Source organism: Aethalodelphis obliquidens, unplaced genomic scaffold (genome assembly GCF_003676395.1).
Source record: "Aethalodelphis obliquidens isolate GAN/ISIS:26980383/991018 unplaced genomic scaffold, ASM367639v1 scaffold3, whole genome shotgun sequence".
Taxonomy (NCBI): Eukaryota; Metazoa; Chordata; class Mammalia; order Artiodactyla; family Delphinidae; genus Aethalodelphis; species Aethalodelphis obliquidens.
In genome coordinates, this window is record NW_020837947.1 from 63104361 (window position 1) to 63128212 (window position 23852).

Below are 23852 nucleotides of genomic sequence, written 5' to 3' on the forward strand. Positions count from 1 at the left end.
TTGAATTTATGTTAAATATTCACTTATTTTTCTTTGTAGATATGACATTAATTTCTATTAAATTTGAAGGTCACTAAAACTTAAACAGATATTCATTTAATAAAGATGGAGGGTAAATTGAATCTATTTAATATATTCAATGTATAGTACCATCAATTAATTTAAAAATTGTTGAGATAATGAAAATTGAACTTGCTAAATTTTAGTTGAAGATAAATATGTAAAATGTCTGGGGATAGTAAATAGTTCCAGGTTACTTGATTTAATAACAAGTAGTCTCTAAGTGAGTTAGGGCAACTTCACTGGAAGGTGATAGAGATGTCTATTCATTGCTGAGAGCAGTTGCTGTGTTAGTGTGACTATCTTAACCTCTCCCAGCAGAGGAGAAACAGTTATCACCTGTTTGTAGTTGATGGCTTTCTCCTTATTTCTGGCAGAATAGGTTTCTTCTATTCATAGGATTTCATTATTTTTAGTAACAAGGAAGTTCGCTTCATGGAAAGCAGCCTGCCTTGGAGCTTAAACTGGTTGAAATATCTTGAAGTTTTCTGAAAATTGCAGGGTGTGAGGGGGAATACATTTCTATCATTTTCCGATGACAGTTTTTACATCACTATTATTTCTAGTCAGGTAATAAAATTAGTTTAATATTTTTCACTATGAACCAAATTCACACATAAAAACTTAATTTATAGCTATACTAGATTAAGAAAACATAACTTTGAAGTGTGTTAATGCAAATCAACAAGCAAGTTAATTATTACTGAAATCAAAGTTCCCCTGAATTAACTCTCCTGAGATTGTATCTAAATAAATTATGCTTGTGTTTAGTTTTGGGCGCTAGACTTTGGACTGATGCCAACTACAGGTGCAAGTTTGCTGTATCATTTGGTTTTTATTATTCTGTTTTAAAATACAGTATTATACAATTGGGTTATTGATATACACTAAACAGAATTTTACCATAAAGGGCATGTTTTTCCCTTCTTTTTTCATATAATTAGAGACTTACGGTTTATAATTAGTTCCCAGGAAACATGACAACAGATATAAAAAGAATATGTTAGAAATTTCTTATTGGAATCTAGGTTTCTGTTGAGTCTGGTGATAGCAAATTTGGAAACCAAAGTTCACATTTTATTCTTTGCTAAATATGACTAAAATTTAAAGAAGGTCTGTTTGTTCTCATGTTTCTATTTTCACTTTGTTCTGCATTCCCAGCCTGTGGCCGTGGGTTCTACAAATCCTCCTCTCAAGATCTTCAATGCTCTCGTTGTCCAACCCACAGTTTTTCTGATAAAGAAGGCTCCTCAAGGTGTGACTGTGATGATGGGTATTACAGGGCTCCATCTGACCCACCGTATGTGGCATGCACAAGTAAGTTCATAATTGTAAAATGAGGACTTTCAAATCCCTTCCATTTGTTTGTAGTATTGTGACATCATTGAGATAGGCCTGAAATTTATGAGTACATTCCACAAACCGATGAGGCTAAACAGTAATATAAAAGAGATACATCTTACATCATCATCAGTGTAATTTTCATGTCTGCCAGATCAAAATGCATTTTAATCATATTTTACACATGTATTCAATAGGAGTAATAAATAAAATGTAAAAGTTATTTGAGTCTTGCATGGCTGTGAAATGTTATTAAAAAGTAATGGTTTCTGAATTAAAATTTTCCATCACTAAATAGGGCAAATCTTATATCTTGGTGCTTCAATTAATGAATGTTTGAGAGACTCAAATCCAAAGCCAGTTCCAGACATTACTATAAATCATTCTTGAGCAGATTAAGAATGAATGGATGTATTCTCTGTTATACGGTTAAAAGGCAAAGTATTTTTAAACAACTGCACAACTGTTTTTTTAAGTGCATTAACTGTTCTTTTTTAATAGCTTGGAAGAAAAATAAATAAAGACCGTGGCAAAATGACAAAGACAGTTGTTATCCTGTTTTCATTTTGACATATTAAATAGAAAATAAATAAGGCCTCTTGCCAAGTGAATTCAAGAAGGCTTTTATTCAGTTTCTCTAGGAAAGGTAATGAAATGTTTATGTGCAAGAGAGCATTTCAAGTAGTTTTCTGTATGGTGATTGAGCCACTAGCTTAATGCCCCACGTGGATCCTTTAGTTCATTTTTGTTTGTTTTTTGTCTATTTTTGTTTATTTGCTTATTTTTGGTTTCCAAAGGGCCTCCATCTGCCCCACAGAACCTCATTTTCAATATCAACCAAACCACAGTGAGCTTGGAATGGAGTCCACCTGCAGACAATGGGGGAAGAAACGATGTGACCTACAGAATACTGTGTAAGCGGTGCAGCTGGGAGCAGGGCGAATGCGTTCCCTGTGGGAGTAGCATTGGCTACATGCCCCAGCAGACTGGATTAGAGGATAACTACGTCACTGTCATGGACCTGCTGGCCCACGCTAATTATACTTTTGAAGTTGAAGCTGTAAATGGAGTTTCTGACTTAAGTCGATCCCAGAGGCTCTTTGCGGCTGTCAGTGTCACCACAGGTCAAGCAGGTATGTTTTTGTGTTTGTCTTGACTAAGTGAAAAATGTGACTACATAAGTGAGGTCTCTCGCTTAAATATCTCGTTAACTTGGCTCTACAGAACTTGATTATTCCAGCTTGTTGATTATTCACACCTTTAGCTTTTCTTTGCTATTTCTTCTGTTGCCTGTTAAACCATTACTAGACTCATTAACGTCTCCTCCAGAGATCTGGCAGGAGAAAGAAAAGGGGATAAATTGTAAACCAATTAAGACTGCTCTAAGAGGACCAACTCTATTAAGATCTAGGGGAGGAGAGGGAAAATATTGGACAAAATAAGATGTAGGATATTTCTTGCATTTTTTATTTACCTTTTTGTGTGCTACGTGCTTATGATTAAAATCTACAGGATAATCAGGAATGAAGGAGTTGGGTTCAGTGTCTCACATGGTGTTAACCAGTTTTTTGCCACATAAAATGTTATATTTGTAATAGATGGCAAGTCTGCCTTAAAATTTGCATGAGGGAATTTTACATTCCTCACTAGATTTGTGATCATTTGGATGTCTATAGTATTGGAATAAGTACTTGAGAGATCTCATGAGGCTTTCAAAATAAATGAAGTAAGAAATATAATAATCATGATGATTGTGAACTGGTAGCTTAGCCTAAAAGCAGTTTTCGCTTATTTTCTTATTGGCATTTAAGATGCCCTGCTTGGTCATTCTTTGCTATGGTAAGTAGGTTTTGGAAAATATAAATTGGGAAGGAAGCTTCAAAAGTTGGAGACTTTCTAAACCTTTAGAGAAATATTATTATTGGGGGAAGTTCCAGAAACTGAGGGCTTTTTCAAACTTTTGAAAGTTCTTGCTGCTGAAGGATGATGCTATGTAGTCAGAGTAGCCAAGTGCTATGTCATCGTCATTAATAAAATTGGACCTGCACTGGAGTACTGAGTTGTGTAAGCATCGTAATAAGCTTATAACAAGGTCTTCTTGATCTTTGGCTAGCTGTCAACAGTCAATATTATCCCAAATTCCTGGACATAGTCTAATCTATTCTTCATATCTATGCCAATTTTAATAAAATGTTACCTATTTAAATCATATCTGCACAATGAAGCCTATGCATATAGTCTCATGCTTACCATTTTGAACAGATTAGTGGGTTCCTATTCCAAAGGTTTTATTTTGATGTTTCTTTAAAAGGCTATTGCAAATCAGATTTCTTACGTAAAAGCTGAAGTCTGGAGGTAAAACCACATAGAAACTTTTAGATCTTCAAAAAATGGACGAAAGGAAGCAACTCATAACTGATATTTGGATTGATTCATTTTATTTAGCCTTACACCATTTGCCATTCTTTTATAATGCTGTTGTTAGTAGGTGTTTTTACTTGTTTTGCTTTATATTGAAATTTGTCATCGTAACGTTACAGTGAGTGGGTTTGAAACATTTTAGGTTCATGATTATGACACTAGAGCTATCTTTGGAGCCATTAATAAAAACTCTTAGGTCTGCTGAGCTAGAATAACTGCTTTATTCTTGCTGATAAGAAGTAAAAGAAGGGATATTTTTATTTATTTTTTTAATACAACCTAAAGATACTGAACTGATACCACAAGTAGAGTTTGCCAGGTAGGCCACTTTGGGGATCTGTTTCCATCATCTTTAAATGTCCATTGTTTAATTGTTCAGGTTAATACTACACAGCCTAAATAGGTCATAGATATTCCATAAGGTCCTGAATCAACTATCTTATAGTAGTTGCGTAAAATGGCTTTGTCCCCTTGATTCTCTTCCGGTTAAGAGCAAACCAGGTTTGTTTGGTTTTGGGGGGGAGGTAATTTAAATGTACAAAAATTAGATTGCTATGATTACACAACTATGTAAATATACCAAAAATTATTGAATTGTGTGCTTAAAATGAGTAAATTTTATGGTATGAAAATGATACCTCAGTAAAGCTATTAACATTTTTAAAAGAATAAATATAATAGAGTTAAAAAGCAAACTAGGTTTGTACTTTTATATTAAAATATTAATTCACAATTGCCTGGTCCCAACTACATCTCAAATACTAAAAACCCATTTACACTCAGCTTTTTCTGCTTTCAAAAAGAAAAGCATTAATAAGGCAGCAAACTGTGGTAATTTTTAAAGTTTTAATTTATTTTTTAACAGAGGAAATTTAGGATATGTTAGTGACTATTGTTCAGTTAAATTTGTACCCATTCCCCCCACCCCATCGTCAATATTTTTGCTTTTTCTAAGGGGGGAATGATTTGAAACTTTGTCCATGTTTATGACTACCCGTGGAAACCTGCCATGGTCCTTAAAATTCTCATTCTGTGTTAATCAAACAGCATCACCTCCCACCTAGTTTATGCTGCAGTCACTTCAATAATGAATTTAAGGATCTCTGGTCAGTTATCAGTTATCGCTCATCAGTAATCCACTGATGCCTAGTACAAAAAGAATCTGCAGGTGTCTGGGCAAGAAGAGAGAGTAAGGATGGAAAATCATCAGGCAGTGTTTGAAAGGTAGTGTGTACTTTGTAGTTCCTTTTCTATTAAGTTTGGAGTCTGGAGCTCAGGACCCCCCCATACCAGTGTTTGTGGAAATGGAAGTACATTGAAGACCCCCTTGTCCTTTCCTCAGGGTAGCAGTAGGGTTATTGGTGTTTAAGGACCTGTACCCCAACCCCTGTTGCCACTTACGAGGTATGTGCTGTTGGGTGGACCGCAAAAGTTCTACATGAGTAAGATGGAGATAAGATGGTATCTATCTTCCTGCATTATCCTGTTAAATGAGATATTGGAGAAAACTTAAAAACTTTTTATTGTCATAAAAATGTTATTGCAGTGAGTAGCGTAATGAGTGCTGATTAATCCTCTTTTTACGTAACTATGAACCTGTCAAGGCAAAACACACTAAAATCTTTACCTATTGCCATGTGTCCAGGGTGGGGTGTATAATCGAGGCAATTATGTGTTATAACATTGCAGGAGGGAGAAATTAATTTTTTTATCTAGTCACAAGTTATCTTAAGACTGAGGTTCTTATTTAAACCAATAATTAGCTTTAAAATGAGATGTTTATAGAGAAGCCTAATACGTGATATTCATATTTATATAGTTTTCGTATTTACTTATCGGGAACATATTACCTACACAAGCTGGCTGGAATGTATTCTTTTTGTTTTTGTTTTGTTAGGAATGATATTGACCTATTAAGGGTGAAGTCACACAGATCAAACTTAGGTACATTGGAGATATTAAATATATATATATATATATATATATATATATATATATATATATATATATGTAAGATGGAAAGCACATGCATTTGATTTATGGCATTATGATCCTCATTCTTCCTTACAGTGGAAGGCTCCGGGTAATTACACAAGTGTTCTGAAGAGGTAACTAAATTCTACTTTTCAAAACATTAACCCAGCCAACTGTACTGAGTAGTATATGTTAAGCACTGTGCAGGATGCTGAAGATAGGAAGGCAAAGAATGGTCCTATCCTTATGAGGAGCTGTTACTATAGCAGATATATATTAATTTATACAACTAATGATAGGACACTTGAATATAATGTGATGCATGCTATAGAACAAAATTAGGAACAAAATACAGAACCCCAAAGAAGGAATGATTCATTCCATCTGTGGAAAAAAGGGGAGTCCTCACAGAAAAGATGTCAATCAATCTAGAACTTTAGAATGGATATGGTTTTGCCAGAAGGAGGGCAAGTAAGTCATATTCTAGGCCCTCAGGCGGACCTGTCCCATGAAAACATAATCGTTACCACTGCATTCCTTCCACAGATCAAGTGCATTAACACACCAAAATGGGCTGCAGAAAAGTTAGTAAAAACGGGTCACCCGAAAATTACTGTCTCTGTCTGTAATACCTTCATTCACTGGGGGATCATTTAGACAACTAGATAATTTTTAACTTTTTTAGAAAACATAACATAAAATTATAATATGTGATCTTTCCCACAGACTTAAAAGACTTAGTCATTATTCTTCAGGTCAGTAATCATGTTATGTTTTTGTCTTTACCGTCTAACACAGTTCTTTCTCTGTTCCTAATGTCGTGTAATTAATTCCAGTAAGGAAACTAGTCACACACAAGAAAAGTTAAATGATTTTACGGGAGTGAAAACACTCAGACGTGAATGGAAAAGGCATAGGATTTGATATTTGATGACGTGATAGCTTCGTGTTAGACAAATTATTTCACCTCTTTAACTTGAATTTTCTCCTGAAATAGGATCATGTTACTTGACTCCTCATATTGTGGAAAAAAAAAACTGAGCTTTTAGCTTAATACCTGTTATACTTGTTAGAATAAAAACAAAGTGTTTTTGTTTTTGTAAGTGTGTTATTGTACTACAACAATGATAATAATAGAAGTAATGATAAGGGTTACAAGTGATCGAACACAATACAGTTTTGTTACTTTTTAAATGTACCAGGTACACGGAAAGTGTGTCAAGTTGAGTCACTTAATGTCTGTGGACTCATGTAGTCCTCCTAAATAACGGAGAGGTCTGGGACAGAAGACCTCTAAGAGCCCATCTTATGTCCATAATTAAATGGACAATCATAATACAGTACAAACTATACATTGCACAGTGCAGGGTTGACTGCAAATTATTGATAGCTGAGTAATATGTGTACAGATACTATCATTTTTGATGGGATCCATGACTTACAATGCTGTAGAAAGCACTGGGAAGGAATTAAGGATGAAAACTGGAACCTCTTGAAAGAGGATATGATTTTCCAAATTGGGCTCCCTAGAAAGCAGACACTTTGATTCAGATTCCTTGCAGGAGTTGTGTTAGGGCATGTACTTGGCATCAGCACCATCTGAAGAGAAAGGAAAGGAGCAGGACTGAGCAGAAGGGAAATTGAGCCATAATGCAGTCTCATTGGGATTCTCGGCCAGCTCCATGACAAGCTCTCCACCCATAAGGGACCTTCAGATTGTCCCAAGTTGAAGAGGTAGTGGCAGGCTTTTTTACCTCTTTGTCATACAGACACTGGCTGCAGACTCCTCTAGCAGGCTCCTCTAGGAAGGTGTCATTTTTCAGACAAGGAAATTCTAAAGGGCAGCAGGGAACTGAGGTTTGCTTTTGCGCAGCTAGCAAATATGTTCTTCATTCCTTCACCAAGGGTAATGGGGACCATCCATCATTACATCCATTACATAGAGTTAAATCATGCCAAAGGATACAAGGGGCAAAGTTCAGAGTGTGTTTAGAGAATAAGTGGTAGCAACTGGATGAATAAAGATTTGTGGGAAGAACTAATGGGAAAGTTTACTTTTAGGAAAGAAGAACTTTCTAATGGAGGGAGGAGATAGTGGGAACTGGATGTTTTTGAACAGAAAAGTTACGTAACTGACCCTGGTTTACATCTTAAACTTTTGTGTATCTTCCACAGAACATTTGACGTATTCCATATAGCAGTTTGTTTTAAAAAAAAATTCTCCTGCTTAGCCTTGATTCCTCTGGAAAAGAGATATATAGAAAACATTTTCTGAAAATATGAGAAAGTATCAGCAAAGTTGCCATTTGGAGGCAAAATTTCTTAATTTCTCTACAAAGATATCATATAGAATCTCTCTCAAAAAGAACTATTTTCTTTTTCTCATCATCAATTTTGTTGTATATGGGTGAATGGTTTATATAGCACTTATATACATATTATATCATTAAAATTTGAAGTAAATTTATAAAGTTGGTAAAACAAGTATTAATACCATTTACAGGTAAAAAGTTGAAGCTTAAACTTACCAGTGTCACATGGTAAGTTATAAAGTGGCGACCCAAATTATTGTAATCAAGTATACCCCTTACCTCAGAATTATTATGCTCTGTAATCTTCTCATGGACTGCTATCTTAAAGAATTTAGCTCTACAGTCCTTTACATGGGAATTTGCAGATTGATTTAATGGTCTGGTCATAAATTACTCTTCAATGAAAAGGGGACCTCCTAAGAAGTTTTGTTTCCCGAGGATATTAATAACACATATAATCTCTGAGAGGGAGCATTGGTAACTATAGTATTTGCCTCCTGGCTTTGATTTTATTACCCTTCTTTAAGAAACTTCAGAAACATCCCTTCATATCTTAATGGACTAATTTCCCTTATGTTTTCAAATCATATTTGAAATCATATTTCAAATCTTATTTCTCTGTCAAAATTAAGATTGGCTTTCAGTATTCCCTTTACTTAGATTTATGCTGTTTACATAATGTTCCGAATGAAATATAATCATAGAGTTATATGATATAACATTATACATAAGCAAAATTCTACAAAAAAAGAGACAATACCAAAAGTCATTTCCTGTATTTGTTTGAAATATCTTCACTCACATTTATTAATGTGACTCAGCTGTGATGATTTTTCTCATAAGTTAACTCAGATCATCTCTTTTCAATGATTTTAAATAGTAGGCCATCAAATTATGTGTCCTTTAAGAAAAAACAATTAATTCCATTTAAGTTTATATATTTTGAGATTTCTTAATTTTTTAAGGGAACATAATGTTAAGAAAATAATATTTTCTTGTTTGAGAGCATTTACTGAGTAATATTAAAAGCAGCTATTGCCATAAGGTGAAACAAGATATAAATGCAAAAAAAACCCAACAATGACAAAAAATTTGTGGAAATAGTGTCAATGTTATTAAAACATGCATACATACATACACACACTTACGCAGTCTGCAGCAGAAAAATCAACTGAATGTGATTCCTTTAACAGTAAACCATTCAAAAATGCATTTCTGTTTCTAGTTATTTTATAAATCTGATGTATCTGAATGGCATAGCAGAATTCAGTCATGCTAATTTATACCAGAGGGCATGACATTTTAGAAATTTTATGCTTTGCTTTGCAAGTAGGAGCTTTAGACTATGATACTGAAATTTAATTCTTTATAAAATATTTTTGTGACACCACTAATTTAAAAATATACATGTAGATCCATTTACAGTTTTTCTTCAGTGATCAGTAATTAAAATATATATATAAAAGATTTTTTTGGATCCTATTTTAATAAAATTTTCATTATAGGAAATGCAACCATGTGATATAAGTACTGATAACAAGTATTAGTGACTACTTGTTGACTATTTAGTATGTGCTGATCACTTTACGTGTAAAGACCCATATGCCTACACAGTATCTTCACATCCCAAATTCAAAATGAAAATTTGGGAGAAAATTATGTCTTTTTGTGATCTGATCTTACAATAAGTAACTCATGCATTTCCTTATAATATTTTTCACATATTATGTGTGAAATGTTTGTCTTCCCTGTTAGAATTCACAGTGTAAAGAAACAGTGGCATCTTTGGTCTTATTCTCTAGCCTCTGTAACATATTGGGCCCAGGGTACATGCTTAGTAAACTTGTTGAATTAAATTCATAAATTCATCGCTTATTGTCATGTAAAGAGACTTTCTAAGATTATCAAGATTAATACATAAAGGATTAGTTAAATTCAAATGCATTATAATTTTATTTAAATTATGCAATGAATATATAAGATAATGATTTGAAGTATAAAAATTTTGTGATTTGTTCTTAAAGCTATAGATATACTTAAAATCTTAAACTGAGTTTTTATCCATAACTTGGTATTTAAGTAGAGATTTAGAAAAAAAGCTTAATCTTATTATGAAATATTAAGATACAAGTCACATTCAATTTTGAAAACTTTTATAATTCTTCATATTTTGAAAACCTGCAGAAGGTCAAATTAAGTTTTTTCTTTTTGGACTACTATTTTAAGCACATGACACCAGCTTTTTATAGCTTATTTTAATAGCTTTTTCCTTTCTGTAGTTTTGTAACTGCTTAAGACTATAGCACATCACTGTTCTATGATTTTTCTTGATTAAAATATATGTAAGGAAATGCCTGTAAGCACCCGTGTTCTCACCCCACACCTTCATCTTCATCCCTCCTTCTTGTTCTCCAATCTCAGTATCTTTGTAAGTTGTCATATCCACCCTTTTCTGATTTTATAAATATTTGTAGTGAACTATCTATGCTTATGTTGTCAGGGTGACAAGTTGATCTGCATACTATTGAATGGAAAGACTCTGTTAACGTTTGAAAGAAATCTAGTATGTTTTAAGAGTTTCTTGTGTTTTCGTTTCAATATATCTTAATCTTTTCTCAAACTCTTTGATCTCAAAATTGCTGTTTTGTGGGTAATGATATTTAAGTGGGAAGAAAGAGTTGATTTGTGCAATAACTCAGTTATAATACTGCTGTGGACTGAACTGTGTCTTTCCCCAAATTTTTATGTTGAAGCTTTAACCTCAGTGTGACTATATTTGAAGATAGGGACTAAAATGAGGTAGTTAAGGTTAAATGAGGTCATAAGTTTGAGGCCCTGATCCTACAGGATTAGTGTCCTTACAGTAAAAGACACCAGAGAACTGGCTCTCTCTCCATGCACATGCAGTGAAGAGAGGTCAGTGAGTACATAGCCAGAAGGTGGCTATCTACAAGCCACAAAGAGAGGCCTCATTAGAACCTGAACCCTACTGGACCTTGATCTGGGACTTTCAGCTTCCAGAACTGTGAGAAAACTAATTTCTTTTTTTTAAAATACCAAACCTATGGTATCTTATTATAGAAGCCTGAGTAGAATAATACAAATACTCATCCCTGAGATAGTTTAGTTCCATCCTATTATTTTGAAGGAAAGTATTTATTTTCCATATGCATGAAGACAGCTAAGGCATGAACACGTTTTTGTGAATAGGTCAAGGAGTGGGAGTTGTAGGCATTTTATGCATTTCTGTGATTTTGCTCCATCAAAAAGTACTAAATTTATTTAGTGCAATGCATTAGTAAGTTCCAGAAAGACCAATAGTAATATTTTGCTTTTGACATTAAAAACATTCTGTTTTTTAAACCAGAGCCAATTCATTATCTCATAAATTGTAGAAGGTGCTACACTGATGGTAGCAGAACATTCAATACAAAATAAGTTATGAGTTTTGTCCCTGAATATTCAAGCTTGAGCAAGTTTGTCGTATTCTTGGCAATTTTAAACTAGCAATTTCTACATGATTAAGAAGTGACTGCAGTTTCAGGATTTTCTAGTGAAAATAATTTTATAACTCTATGTTTTGGATATTTAAATTTGTAACTTGTTAAATTTAAGTTTCCTCTAAAGAGACTCTTCAAAAAATATGACTACCCATTAGGATCATTATCCTGGAATAGTCCATAATGACGGAATTATGTAAAGTAATTCTTATTATATAGGCATTGTCCTTAATAGGAGATCCTTCATTTTGCTACTGTCAGTTTGTAGAGATTATAGATAATTGAAAATATAGCCACTAGAATATTATTTATAAAGAAATAGCTACTTTACTTTTAAAGTCAAGAAGTTTGTTCAAGTGAGATATAGAAAAATCTGTTTTAACTGAAATGTGACTAACCAGACCACCTGCTCTTTACTTTTAGGGAGCAAAAGATACAAAAAACAAGTTAACAGTATGGACTGTTGTAAAATACGCAAAATTTTTTCAGGTTACAGTCCTGGGTCAATATATATTGAATCCATTCTCTTTTTCTGGAGGTATTACATAATCATAAATAATAAAACAGCAAAATATATGTAGTATAGTAAGATTACTCTGCTAAGAATACAAACTAACACGTTTGTGAAAGATTTTCAATATGAATTGAATCAAGAAGTGATTTTTGGTTGATCCTTAGTTGACCAAAACTGGTTACCTGATTTACTTGGTGGTGTTCCACAATACAAGAAGGTTTTGATCTGTGAGTTGTTTGCTTAGTTCTTATAGAGAAAACTGTCATAACCATTGTCCCAGAGGAATAGCATTATGAAGACAGGCACAGTTTCAGAAAAACTTCATTTAAGAGCAAGAAATCAATAAGCTGCATTTCGGAGAATGAAAAGTCAGTGGATGGTAATTTCATACATTATTCATGTATAGATGAGTATATATAATGTGAATTGGTAGTGGTGATGATGATGATGATATTGATGATAAACATTCAGTGAAACTAATATAATGTTGTATGTCAATTATACCTCAATTAAAAAAAAAAACGGATTTGAAGTACATAAATAGGTTCCACCCAGTCCCATCTCCTACGCTGTGCTACACCCAACTATACACACCATTTTAAGCCATGGATGAGCTGAGGGGCATAGCTTTGAGACAGGTAGGAGATAGTTTTTAAATTGACAAGGATTTAGCTCTGTTTTCAGTACCAGTGTTAAGAGAGAGTAAATGTTGATTATTTTATTCCTTGCTTCGCTGGTGATGAATTGAAGCAAATTTGATTCAGACAAGCAACCTGGTGGAATGATGCAGAACCATCCACAAAAACATCTGTACTAATCAACCAATGCAGTAAATTAGAGCTACAAGGAAAAGACATTGATCCAAGAGAATCATTAACAGTTTTAACCAACCGGTCTAAGTTATAGAGTAAAGGAGAGAACACTATCAAGATCTTGCTTTTCGCATCTGTCAATTACTACTGCAAAAACCTGATTGCTACTTGTTTCAATTCAAACTGTTTTATGACTCTGGTTCCCTTTATGCTATTGTAAGCAAGAAACAAGGATTAAGAAGTAAAAACCCAGGAAAAATTATCCAAATTTCCTGCACTCCATTTACAAAGGAGTCAGTCACAAAGGGAGAGATAATTGCTGCAACTTAACAAAATAATCAGGGAGAAGGCAGAATGGATGATATATGTTCTGTGACAAAGCACGGGGCAGAGATGTGCATGCAGTCCTGTGGTCGCTTGCCTTATTTTAAGACACAAGGACTAGAGAAGATCCATGAAAAACAATTAGCGTAACTTTAACGCACACAGTTCTTAATTATCCACAGCATGTTGACATCAGATAATTATTGTCCCAAATTTTAATAATATTTGATCATAACCTCAGCATATAGAAAAATGAAGAACACTGAGCATAGCATTCATAATGGCAGTCATGTATTATAGGATACTGGTTAAGCCGTATCCCTATTGTATAGTTTACTCAAATGTTGCTAATACTCTTAAACACAACACCCTTAGCTCCGGTTACATTAGGCTGTTACATGTGATCTGATGTATCTACAGACATGTATATGGACAATGATAACTATATGTATGTTTTAACTTCATACATTTTATGAGCATATATACATTCCTAAATGAATGGATTTTAGGATGTTGGTGAGACTTAAAAGTTATAGGTTTGGGAATCATAATCATAGATGGCGAGTTAATGAATAGCCTTTTGGGGGAAAGAGGAGGTGGAGCTAGAATTTAAAAGTTTGAGAGAGAACTGGCAGAATATCCAAAGCACATGACAAAAATCAAAAAGGAGTACCCAGACCATTTGGATAGGAGGGCTGTCACAGTAACCAAAGAAGGAAAATTTCCTGAGTCAGTTGAACATAGAATCAAATGTCACAGGAGGTCAGTGGAATGGAGACAGAAGAAAGTCCATTGGATTTAACAGTTTCAAGCCATGAGACAATTTTGATAGACAACTTGGGGTAGAGAATGTCATGATCATATTTGTCATGGTTCAAAACAAAGCCTCACAATATGACATATGGGGCGTAAGTGCTCGGTGTTGGCTGAATTGAAATGTAATTACTTTTTATGCTGATATTCCTACAACATTTATCAGACTGGTAAAGACTCTAAGATAGGGGTTTCCCTAGTGGCGCAGTGGTTGAGAGTCCGCCTGCCGATGCAGGGGACACGGGTTCGTGCCCTGGTTCGGGAAGATCCCACATGCCGCGGAGCCTGTGCTCCGCAACAGGAGAGGCCACAGCAGTGAGAGGCTCACGTACCGCAAAAAAAAAAAAAAAAGACTCTAAGATAGATGATGAGTCTGAATTTTGTTTGAAAAAAAGACTGCCTTTGTTCTTTTCTAATACATTATTGTAACCTTGTTTTCTCCTTGTTTTGACATCTCATCCTGTTTTCACACATCCCTGACATCACTAAGAACCCAGATTTGGCCTCACATAAATTTCATTGTTGAGAACTCGATAATCTCAGAAATAGAGGTCATAAGAGAAAAGATGTTAATTCTGTTAAGATAAACTATGCATTTATCATTCTTAATATAAAATGTTGCTTAATTATTATACTAATATATATTTTCTTCATATAAAATAAAGTATATATAGGTATAGATATAGTTACATTTTATGTTACGCTTTTTGTTTTCTTAGTTCTTTTTCTCCGTAGTTTCTTTGCTTTCCTCAGACATTTTAAATTATGCTCCATATCATGTGTTCATCTATAAAAATGTAGAACTACCTAAAAGTTTGGAAGCTTTATTCTTACTATTTTTCTGTATGATAATACTAAGCCTTCACCTTTTATTTTGAGTCACATTTCCTTTATCTTTAAAAATTGCATAAACAACAAACAGAAAGCCATGATGCTATTTCACCAAACCTTGGGAATTATTATGATTTGTAAGTCACTTCTCATGCACCTGCTGCATTAAATACTGGTGTTATGTTTGAAAAGATACTAACTGACCTCCTTTAGACTGCTGTCTGACTACTTTGATGTTTCATTATTTTCTTCAATCCAGGGATGAAATGGATGAATGGATCTTAATTATAGTGTCCTGGTGACTCTTTTTTCAGACCATTTTTCTGGACAAGCATCAGCTAATCTGACAAATCATGAACAGTTTACTTTATAGTTTGGCTGGGATTAAGTTACTAACTGGAACCTGCAGGGAACATAAAGAACAGTGTCTCCTGATAAAATGCATTGGATGTTTACCATGCCTGTCTTCAATTTTAATCAGTAACCTTTAGGAATGGAGAGCTATAAACAGATAATTCTCTGACAGATGTATTTTTATATGTTCACCTATAGCACTTCAAACAAAAACAGGCCCTGTGTATCAAATTTACATATCTAAAATCTTATTGTGTCTTTGCCTATGAAGGCTACATAATTATTTGCGGGTTTTTAATAGTAAATCAATATTTACATTATTATTTAAAGATTTTCATACACCAGAAATCTTTCAACTTTTATGCTGTTTTTTATTTTTTCTGAGACAGTGATTGGTTGTTTTTGTGAATTTCATATGCAGTCTACTAGATGACATGGTTTTCTTGTTCAGCATTAAGTTTGTTTTTGTAGACAAGAAAACTATTATGCGTTTTCTTTATACAGGTCAGTAAAAGCAAGATGTGTTCATTAGTTAAACAAATGAGTAACATGTAAAACCATATTTTCCAATAACTATCATTTAACTGGACATTTTGCTTCATCTGTCTTCTGTTAGGTGTGTAATAAACATACCTGAAAGAACTCAACATAGAAATTAGATGTAATATCCCTCTAGGTAACTGAAATTACCCTGATGTTGTTATAAAACAGTTTTTAAATTGTTCTTAGATTGTAAATAAATGTATTGACAGTAAAGAATTAACAACACATCCAGGAAGACTTTATATAATGATGATGTAAAATACGTCTTATGCCATTCAGTTTATCTAATTTATAACTCTGTTTGATTACCCCAGCAAGCCTTTCATCTATAGAATTGCACCCTGAGGGCTAGTCAGTTTATTAATTCATCACTTGTTCTTTTATGGTTGCATCCCTATTACAGTATGAACATAGGATGATATTCTCTTCTGAAAGCTGCCAGCCAACTGGTTCCAGTCTAGCTGACCTTTTGTTTGTAACTATGATCCTAATAGTTTTTCTGTTGGCTTCTGTTTCTAATAGGTTGCATTACAATCTACCTTTTTGTCTTATGGTATCATGATGAGGATAGGCCAGCAAGAGTGAATTCCACACCTGTAATTACAGAGTTTTATAAAGAGGAAAGACCTGCTTCAAGTTAACCTGTAGTCTTTTTTAAAATGCCTTTTGATTTATCTGTCACCTGATCCATCAGCAATGAATAATTTTCATGGAAGGTGCACTTTAATTACATTCCCATTTGACTTGCATTATCAAGCCCTATCTAGGTAATTAATCTCACCAAGTATCCAATTTCGGCCTTTATTGCTGGCAGGCAGGCCTCTTGAATTATGTGTGCTTGAATGGGTCTTGGGTCATTTTAACCAGGCAGACCCTGAAAGAGATCTGGGGCCTTCCAAATCCTGGAACCGTGACTCAGAAAGTTTTTTTTTTTTTTCTTAGATATTGTGATTAAATTATATTTGACATCAAAAGTACACTTCCATCTTTAATGAGGCCTATAGATTACTGTAATCATGAAAGCCTTCACTTTTAGGTACAGCCAATCTGTACGTAATTTTGTATGTGGGGAGCTGTGCTCAGTTGTTAACTGTAGCTAACATCTGTATCAACCTGCTGATATAAATTTGCCACAGTTCACCACCTACACTTAAGCGTGTTCCTTTAGTTCAGGATTTAAGATTTATATGAATTTAGGTGAATATTTGAGAGTTAAAAGACGGTTAGATCAAAATTAGAATCACAATTATCCTGCTTTATATCTAGTCATATACTTTTCAAAAGTTTTCTTTGTTCTGAATTAACAAATAACTCACCTTTTATGTTTTCCCTATCTTTTCATGATTTTCATTAAGGAATTACTGATACCAATTAATGCCAAAGTTCAATGATCTTACCAAGTTAGCTTACACCCATATGTACCATAATTCTGAAATATATAACTTGCCTTTCTGTTTTAGTGTTGTTTTAAATCTAGTGCAAAAATTTCAGTGTGCTTTGTGATTTTCTAATTTGGAAATTATGCTTATAAGGAATATAGTTTTTACTTCTCTATTCTGAAGACATTTCAAAAAACACTGGGAGCTTCTTGAAAATCAAATTAAAATATAGTGTAAATAGATCAGTTGCCTGTGAAAGTGCTCTTAATATCTGTCAATTTTTTAAGCCTTAGATTGCCTGATTAGTAGAAGAGAAGGCTGTCCAATCTTTTGTAGACTAAATAGGCTATAATGTTTACACAGTAAGATATTTTGGAAAATATGGACTGGTGATACTGAAAAAAAAGGATGAGTACTTCTCCACCTTCTACTATCACCCTTGCATGGTTAATCGTGTACATCTCCGCCGCTTACTCTGACCCCTCTCACAAATTCATGCCGTGTATCTCCACAAGGCCGTAGGTTATGATTGAATTTATTAGTATTCCGCCATCAAACCAAATGCTACACAGAAAAAAGTCTAACTAGTTTTTTAAAAATCTCTTAATATGTAACTTTAATTTTTGACCCTTTGTTTTTTAGACAAATAGTTCAACACATTTTAATGGGATACATATTATGGATTCCAAAAGCATTTAACACAAGTTTGTAAGAATCACATAGTATTTTTTTATCCAAGTATTAGTTTCCCTTGTCATTTAGAAATGAGTCTTCTATTTTTTTCACAGTGGTTTAATTGCAAGAATATATAGAAATGTTTTACCATTCATAATATTTCTAGAATGGAGATGCAATAATTCAATTTAATCTATTTTGACTAGATATGTTCATAATTATTGCTTACAAGCTACAAGATAGCTTAACTCAGAATTTAATTTGGCCAGGGCTATTTGCTACTGAATGGTTCACTATTGTGAATTCCTCAGTAAAGTGTGTGTGCACACACATCTGTATATATACACACATGCACATCCAGATATGTACATACCATGTTGTATGAATATGTATGAATTCATATTAGACATTTTGAAAGGAATTATTTCCTTTATGAATACACTATTAACATATATGCCCCTGATATTAGATATATAGTATCTCTTAGTTATACTTCCTCTTAAATGTTAATAGCCAAACAAGGAGCTTATGACTTTTCAACATCTGTCCCTACATTTAGCTTCTTTTTGACATTTCTGATTCATGACGGTTTGTATTTTTCAGTAATTGTTATTGTTCCCTGTAATATCATTTTGAATTGGAATATAACAAATATAATTAATGTTCACAGATAAAGGAATTGAGACTTAAATGAGAAAGACTGCTTATATAGCATCATATAGTAAATCAGTAGAATCTAGTTTAGAATTTAGGAATGGTTTGTTAACTAGAAACATTCTATCAGTTATTTTGCTTTTCTTCCATATATTCTTTGATGTTGATCTTTTTCAGTGTATTGACTTGCCAAAAATATTTATTGCTTAGGCTGTTTACAGAGCCCATAAATATATCAAAATAAAATCAGTTTCTACATAATAGTGCATGGAGAGATAGATAGACTTAAAAGACACATTAGATAAGTTTGACTTAGAATGCTGGATTTGGAATCAGTGTTTGAATCCATGCTATACGAGTTGTTTTTTGACCTTGGGCAGTTAATGCAATCTCTATATCTTACTAGTTAAGTAGGTATGACATAAAGCAATACATGAAAAAGTTTTATAAAATAAAAACACTTTGCAGTTGTCATTTGGTGGTATTGATATACTAGAATGGAAATTTGAACAGCTGTGCTATAAATTTGACTGTAGCAAAAGCACTGTCTTGGAAAAATTAGCAAAATAATACTGATTATAGCAAAAATTAATATTGACCTCATTCTCCCAATATGTAGTCTTCTCAATAACCAGGCCTATGAAAGTAAAGGCATTTCTAAAAACCTATTTCTGGGTAAAACCATCATAATTCAGAGAATTCCAGGAATTAATAACAGGTGTATTAGATATAATCGATTTCATAAAATGAACTTTGAATTCTTAAGACCCTATCCCACAATAAATTAAAAACCTATTTTTATTGCCAGTTTTCATATTATTTTACTTTTAGAAAATGATGCTCAGTATCAATGTTAAAATTTAATATTTTTTAGGATTTAATTCAACATAAAGTTTAATTTTCTAGATATAGGGAGATATTATAGCTATATACAATTTTCTTTACTACTCCATCAGAATATAAGGATCTTCCACTTTTAGGCTCAATCTATATTGTATTTTGAGGGTACAACAATATAAATCTAGAAGAAAATGATTTTATAGAAACAAATTGGAAGTATTCTAAAGATCAATAATCTTTAGTTATGCTTTTAAAAGATATCCTAGTATCCATCTCATTAAATAATAAGAGAATTAAAATGACCTATTTTTGTTTTGATTATTATTTAATATCCAGATATAGCTGAAAGCTTTGAAGAAATTTTAAATACCTGGGAACATCTATATTTGTAAGTTAAGCCCATTTATGGCAAACTGGGAGTAGGAGAAATATGGTTTATTGAAATAACGGTTTAGAGAGAAAGTTGAATTTCAGTGGTTCAGATATGGTATAGGATCACAAGCAGAGTATTCCATTTTGTAACTCTGTACAAGCTTACTTAGTACCTGGAAACTGTTCTCTTGTTTGGTATATTTGATTGGTTTCTGCTTTTCCAATGGTTTTTTTTTCTGTTGGCTAAAACATGAGCCACTGAATACACATTCTTGCACACACACCCTGCTTAGATTACTTCAAACGATTGGGGGAAAAAATGCAAGAATTAGGAAGCCAAAAGATGTAAAAAAAGAAAGAGGGAGGAGAGCATGACTTTGCACATGCATTCTAGTTTTGGATGGAATAATATATGACAGCTGTTCCAGACTGACCTTTACCTCAGAAAGTCCTCATCTGCCTTTTACATTTCTACCCCCAGGGGCTGTTGATGGGGACTTTTGGCAACATGACAATATTCTTGGGCCTCCTGTCCTGGAGTTTTATACTGTTTGACATGTCATCTCTTTCTCTTTTCTTTTCTTTTCTTTTCTTTCCTTCCTCCCTCCCTCCTCCCCCCCTCACCTTTTCTCTCTCCTTTCTGCCTTTCCTACCTTCCTGTTTGATTTGGTGGTGAGCAGCAACTAGGTACAGAAAATAAACATGCTACAATATGAAACCACTATTCCAGTGCCACAAGAGTCATATAAATGGTAAACAAAGAACAGGTGTTCCCTGAGAATTCATTTCTTTGCCTCCAGTATGCTGCTGCTTTTCCATCCTGTGATATTTACTTCTCTTTCTTAGGTACATCTGACCTGAGAGCTGCAGGTATGAGATCAGTGGTGAGAATAACAACAGATTTGTCTCTGATACTGTCCTGTTTGATATGGAAAAATTTTGGAATATTTTCTTTTCCTGCTAGCTTTCTATGAGAGAAATTTCTCAGTTATTGACTGAATGCATTTATACAAATCTGCATGAGTGGTTTTTAAAACTAGGTGTTTGAGACCTTTTGAAAACAGGATTTTCTTTCCTTTGGGTGCTTCAAAATTCTCTTCAATAAAAAGCAGCACTATGTCTAGACTGATTTTATATTTGTAAAAGTAGCTTTTTCTAAGGGTAGACTTGGTCAGAGAACTACCCACAGAAAAGTAGGTCTCATTTCTAATCTGTATTCCAAAGAATAAAAATAGAGTCTTTTATTACAGCCTTATTCAAACCAGTGTGTAAATACATTCACTTACTACAAGATCTTGTGATTCTGACCTTTTAGAAATGGTGTGTGGTCACTGGAAGCTTGCTTTTGATCACAGGTAGTCTTTGACATTATTGAGCAATCTTATCCTTGAGGATCTTTCTCTAGTGTTCTGGGTCAGTCTCCCATGGGAGAAAAGTGAGGTTTTTGTAGAGTTGAAAACAAAGCAGAAGTACACTCTTCTATTGTTTAAGGTACTTTTCTGTGAAGATTCTCACTGTAGTTAATGTGCCTTCAGCCAAACACAGCAAAACCACACCATCAGTCACTTTTAATTACTCCTTTAAACTTCGCTCATGCCTTTTTCTTAACCACTTCTAGCCCCCATCCCTAAGGATGCCGAACAAAAGGAACAAGTTAGCTGATATAAGCTTCTTTGGTTTTTTTCTTCCTTTTCTATAGTGTTTAATAAAGGAGATCCAATTTATATCACTCTAAGCACCATCCAAATTTACGGTAAAATTGTTAAATTGGAAGAAGGATGCCATGCAAACAAAGCAAGAGAGATTACTCTTGGCTGCTTGAGGGGTAGCTGCTGTTGGAGCTGGTTATGGGGAAAACTGCTTCTCCTGTTCTTAGAAGGTGTAAAAGGCGTTGTACGCCTTACATTTGACTCCCCATTAGGCTTTCAAAGTGGTGGGCTCACTATATCAAAACAGTTTGTAATAAACAGCATGTGAGTAGAATCTGAAACTTTATGCATGTTTTGCACTTGCACGGTTTACTGATGCTAAACTCATTGAAGAGAGTACAAGGAATATTCCTCTGAGCCATCTTAAGACAAGAGCAATGTTGTAAATGAAGTTACACAATGGTTATACGTTATTTTTCTCTCTTGTGTTAAAAAGCCTCATAGTAGTTGAAAGGCTTGAAAGTTTTGGTATTCAGTACTCTACATAAACTTTTTAAGTTTTTTCCCTTTTATGATACTATTTTAAGTGTGCTTTTAAAAATGTATAAATTACAAGTAGACCTTATCCAATTTATATTGTGTAACAAGGATAATACCTGTGCCTCTTTTCTAGAGATAAAGCTGCATCATACATCTCTCATATCCTGTATAAATGTTTGGATCTCTATCCTACCAACTCTGTAGACTATCAAGAGATGAATAAGGGAGTTCTTTATTAAATAGCTAAATAACTTCTTTCTCTCTGTTTAAGTTTTCACCAAATACAAAGGAAAATGATGTAATTTACAGTGATTCGTATTTCAGTAAGAAATTATTGTTATAAGAATTCAGAAACTATAACTAAGTTCCAGGTCTCCATTTTACTTCTTATAGATAACATGGGATTTAAAATTAAAAAACAAAAACTGTGGATGATTATCATAATGTCACTAAATTATGGGTTAACTTATGGGTCCAATAGGTTTTTTGCCTTTTGCCCCTTTCTTTGTCTTCGTACTCTGTATCTTTTCTGGTGGTCTCCTTCACAAAGCACAGGTGCTTTTTTAATTACAATTATTTCACTGCTTTTTGTTTAAGTAATTCCTTATGTCCCTAATGACAGCCAGAGCTTTAACTAATCCTTTGGAATTATAATGTAAATACCAATGAAATTGTAAAATTTTAAATAGAATTCATGTCCCAGGTTTGGTCAGGCCAAAAAGCTTATATTACAATCCTAGACAGATAATATATCACACATGTAGATGATTACGCTTTACATTGGATGAAAAGTCTCATTTCGTTCTAATACTAAAAACAGAAGTAGAGAGAATTTTTATATTACTTGAGTACCCCCTTATATTTTAAGAAACAGAAAAAGTAAGACTAAAAAGTAGTTAGTGATTCAGTCCTGCCTACTAACATTTTATTGACTCCCTAGTTTTGTGAGGAATATGTTATTATTAAGAACGCTGGGGAAAGTTAAGCAAATTGCCCCAGGTGATGAGTGTCTGGGTGAGCTGACCAGTGAGGTCAGACTGGCCCATCTGCTTATCTCCTAGGTTATATTACTTCTTCCTGTTCTTGATTTTTGTAGTTGTGTTGTCTTATTTCTGGAGAAAAAGTCCATCCTAATAAACATGTGATGCATACGCAAACTGGAATATTTCTAAATACAGTCTACACCTCACAAATCTATGCCACTTTTGGATTAAGTGTAAAAGTATAACATGCAATTATATTCATGGAATTCAGGGGATAAAACGGATTTGCATCACACTTTTAACCTTAATATTTGTGGATTTGATTCAGAATACCCCAGTTATCATGCATGGAAAACCCACAAGGATGTAGATTTCTACCCAGTGTATCAGCCATGGTAACATTTAACATACTTCTTTGGACACTTTTCCAACATTATATGTTAAGTTTGCTCTCTAGTAATGGAAAGTATTTCAAATTGTAGGTGTTGTATATGCAGGTTAGAGAATTATCTCTAGAAATACCAAATTAATGTAAGTAGAAATATAAAATTAGTTTCTATTATTTTGATAATTTTGAACCAGCATTTTTCATGTTTAAATTAAAACTTTACACAATTTTATTGCTTTAACTCTTTGCCAGACCACATTGTTCATCACATCAGTTTCTTTGAAAATTTGAAATTCAAAAACATCCTGAATAATATTTTCTACTTAACTGTATTGAAAATTTAAGGCATATTTCTAAAACATCTGTGGCTTTTGCCTTCAGGTGTATTAATAGGATGTGCACATAACCAATATTAATGTTTATATGAACTTGATTACTTTTGCCATGAACAAGAATATTATAATGTAGCACAGAAGTTTAACTTCATTAAAGTTATAATTGAGTTCCTGTGTAAACACTGCATATAATAAAAATATAAGCCACTTAGCAAAGAAAGAAATGGAATTTGCAATG

At 33.5% G+C, this 23852-nt stretch overlaps 1 protein-coding gene across 4 annotated transcripts in view; it reads left to right on the forward strand.

Moving 5' to 3' along the window:
• EPHA7 (EPH receptor A7) overlaps positions 1-23852 on the forward strand; it is a 165494-nt gene that overhangs the window by 57404 nt on the left and 84238 nt on the right. For all 4 annotated transcript variants that reach the window (XM_027090308.1, XM_027090289.1, XM_027090298.1 and 1 more), the window contains exons 4-5: positions 1222-1377; positions 2199-2534. In XM_027090308.1, coding sequence (XP_026946109.1) covers positions 1222-1377; positions 2199-2534 — 492 coding nt within the window. The remainder of the gene's footprint in view (positions 1-1221; positions 1378-2198; positions 2535-23852) is intronic.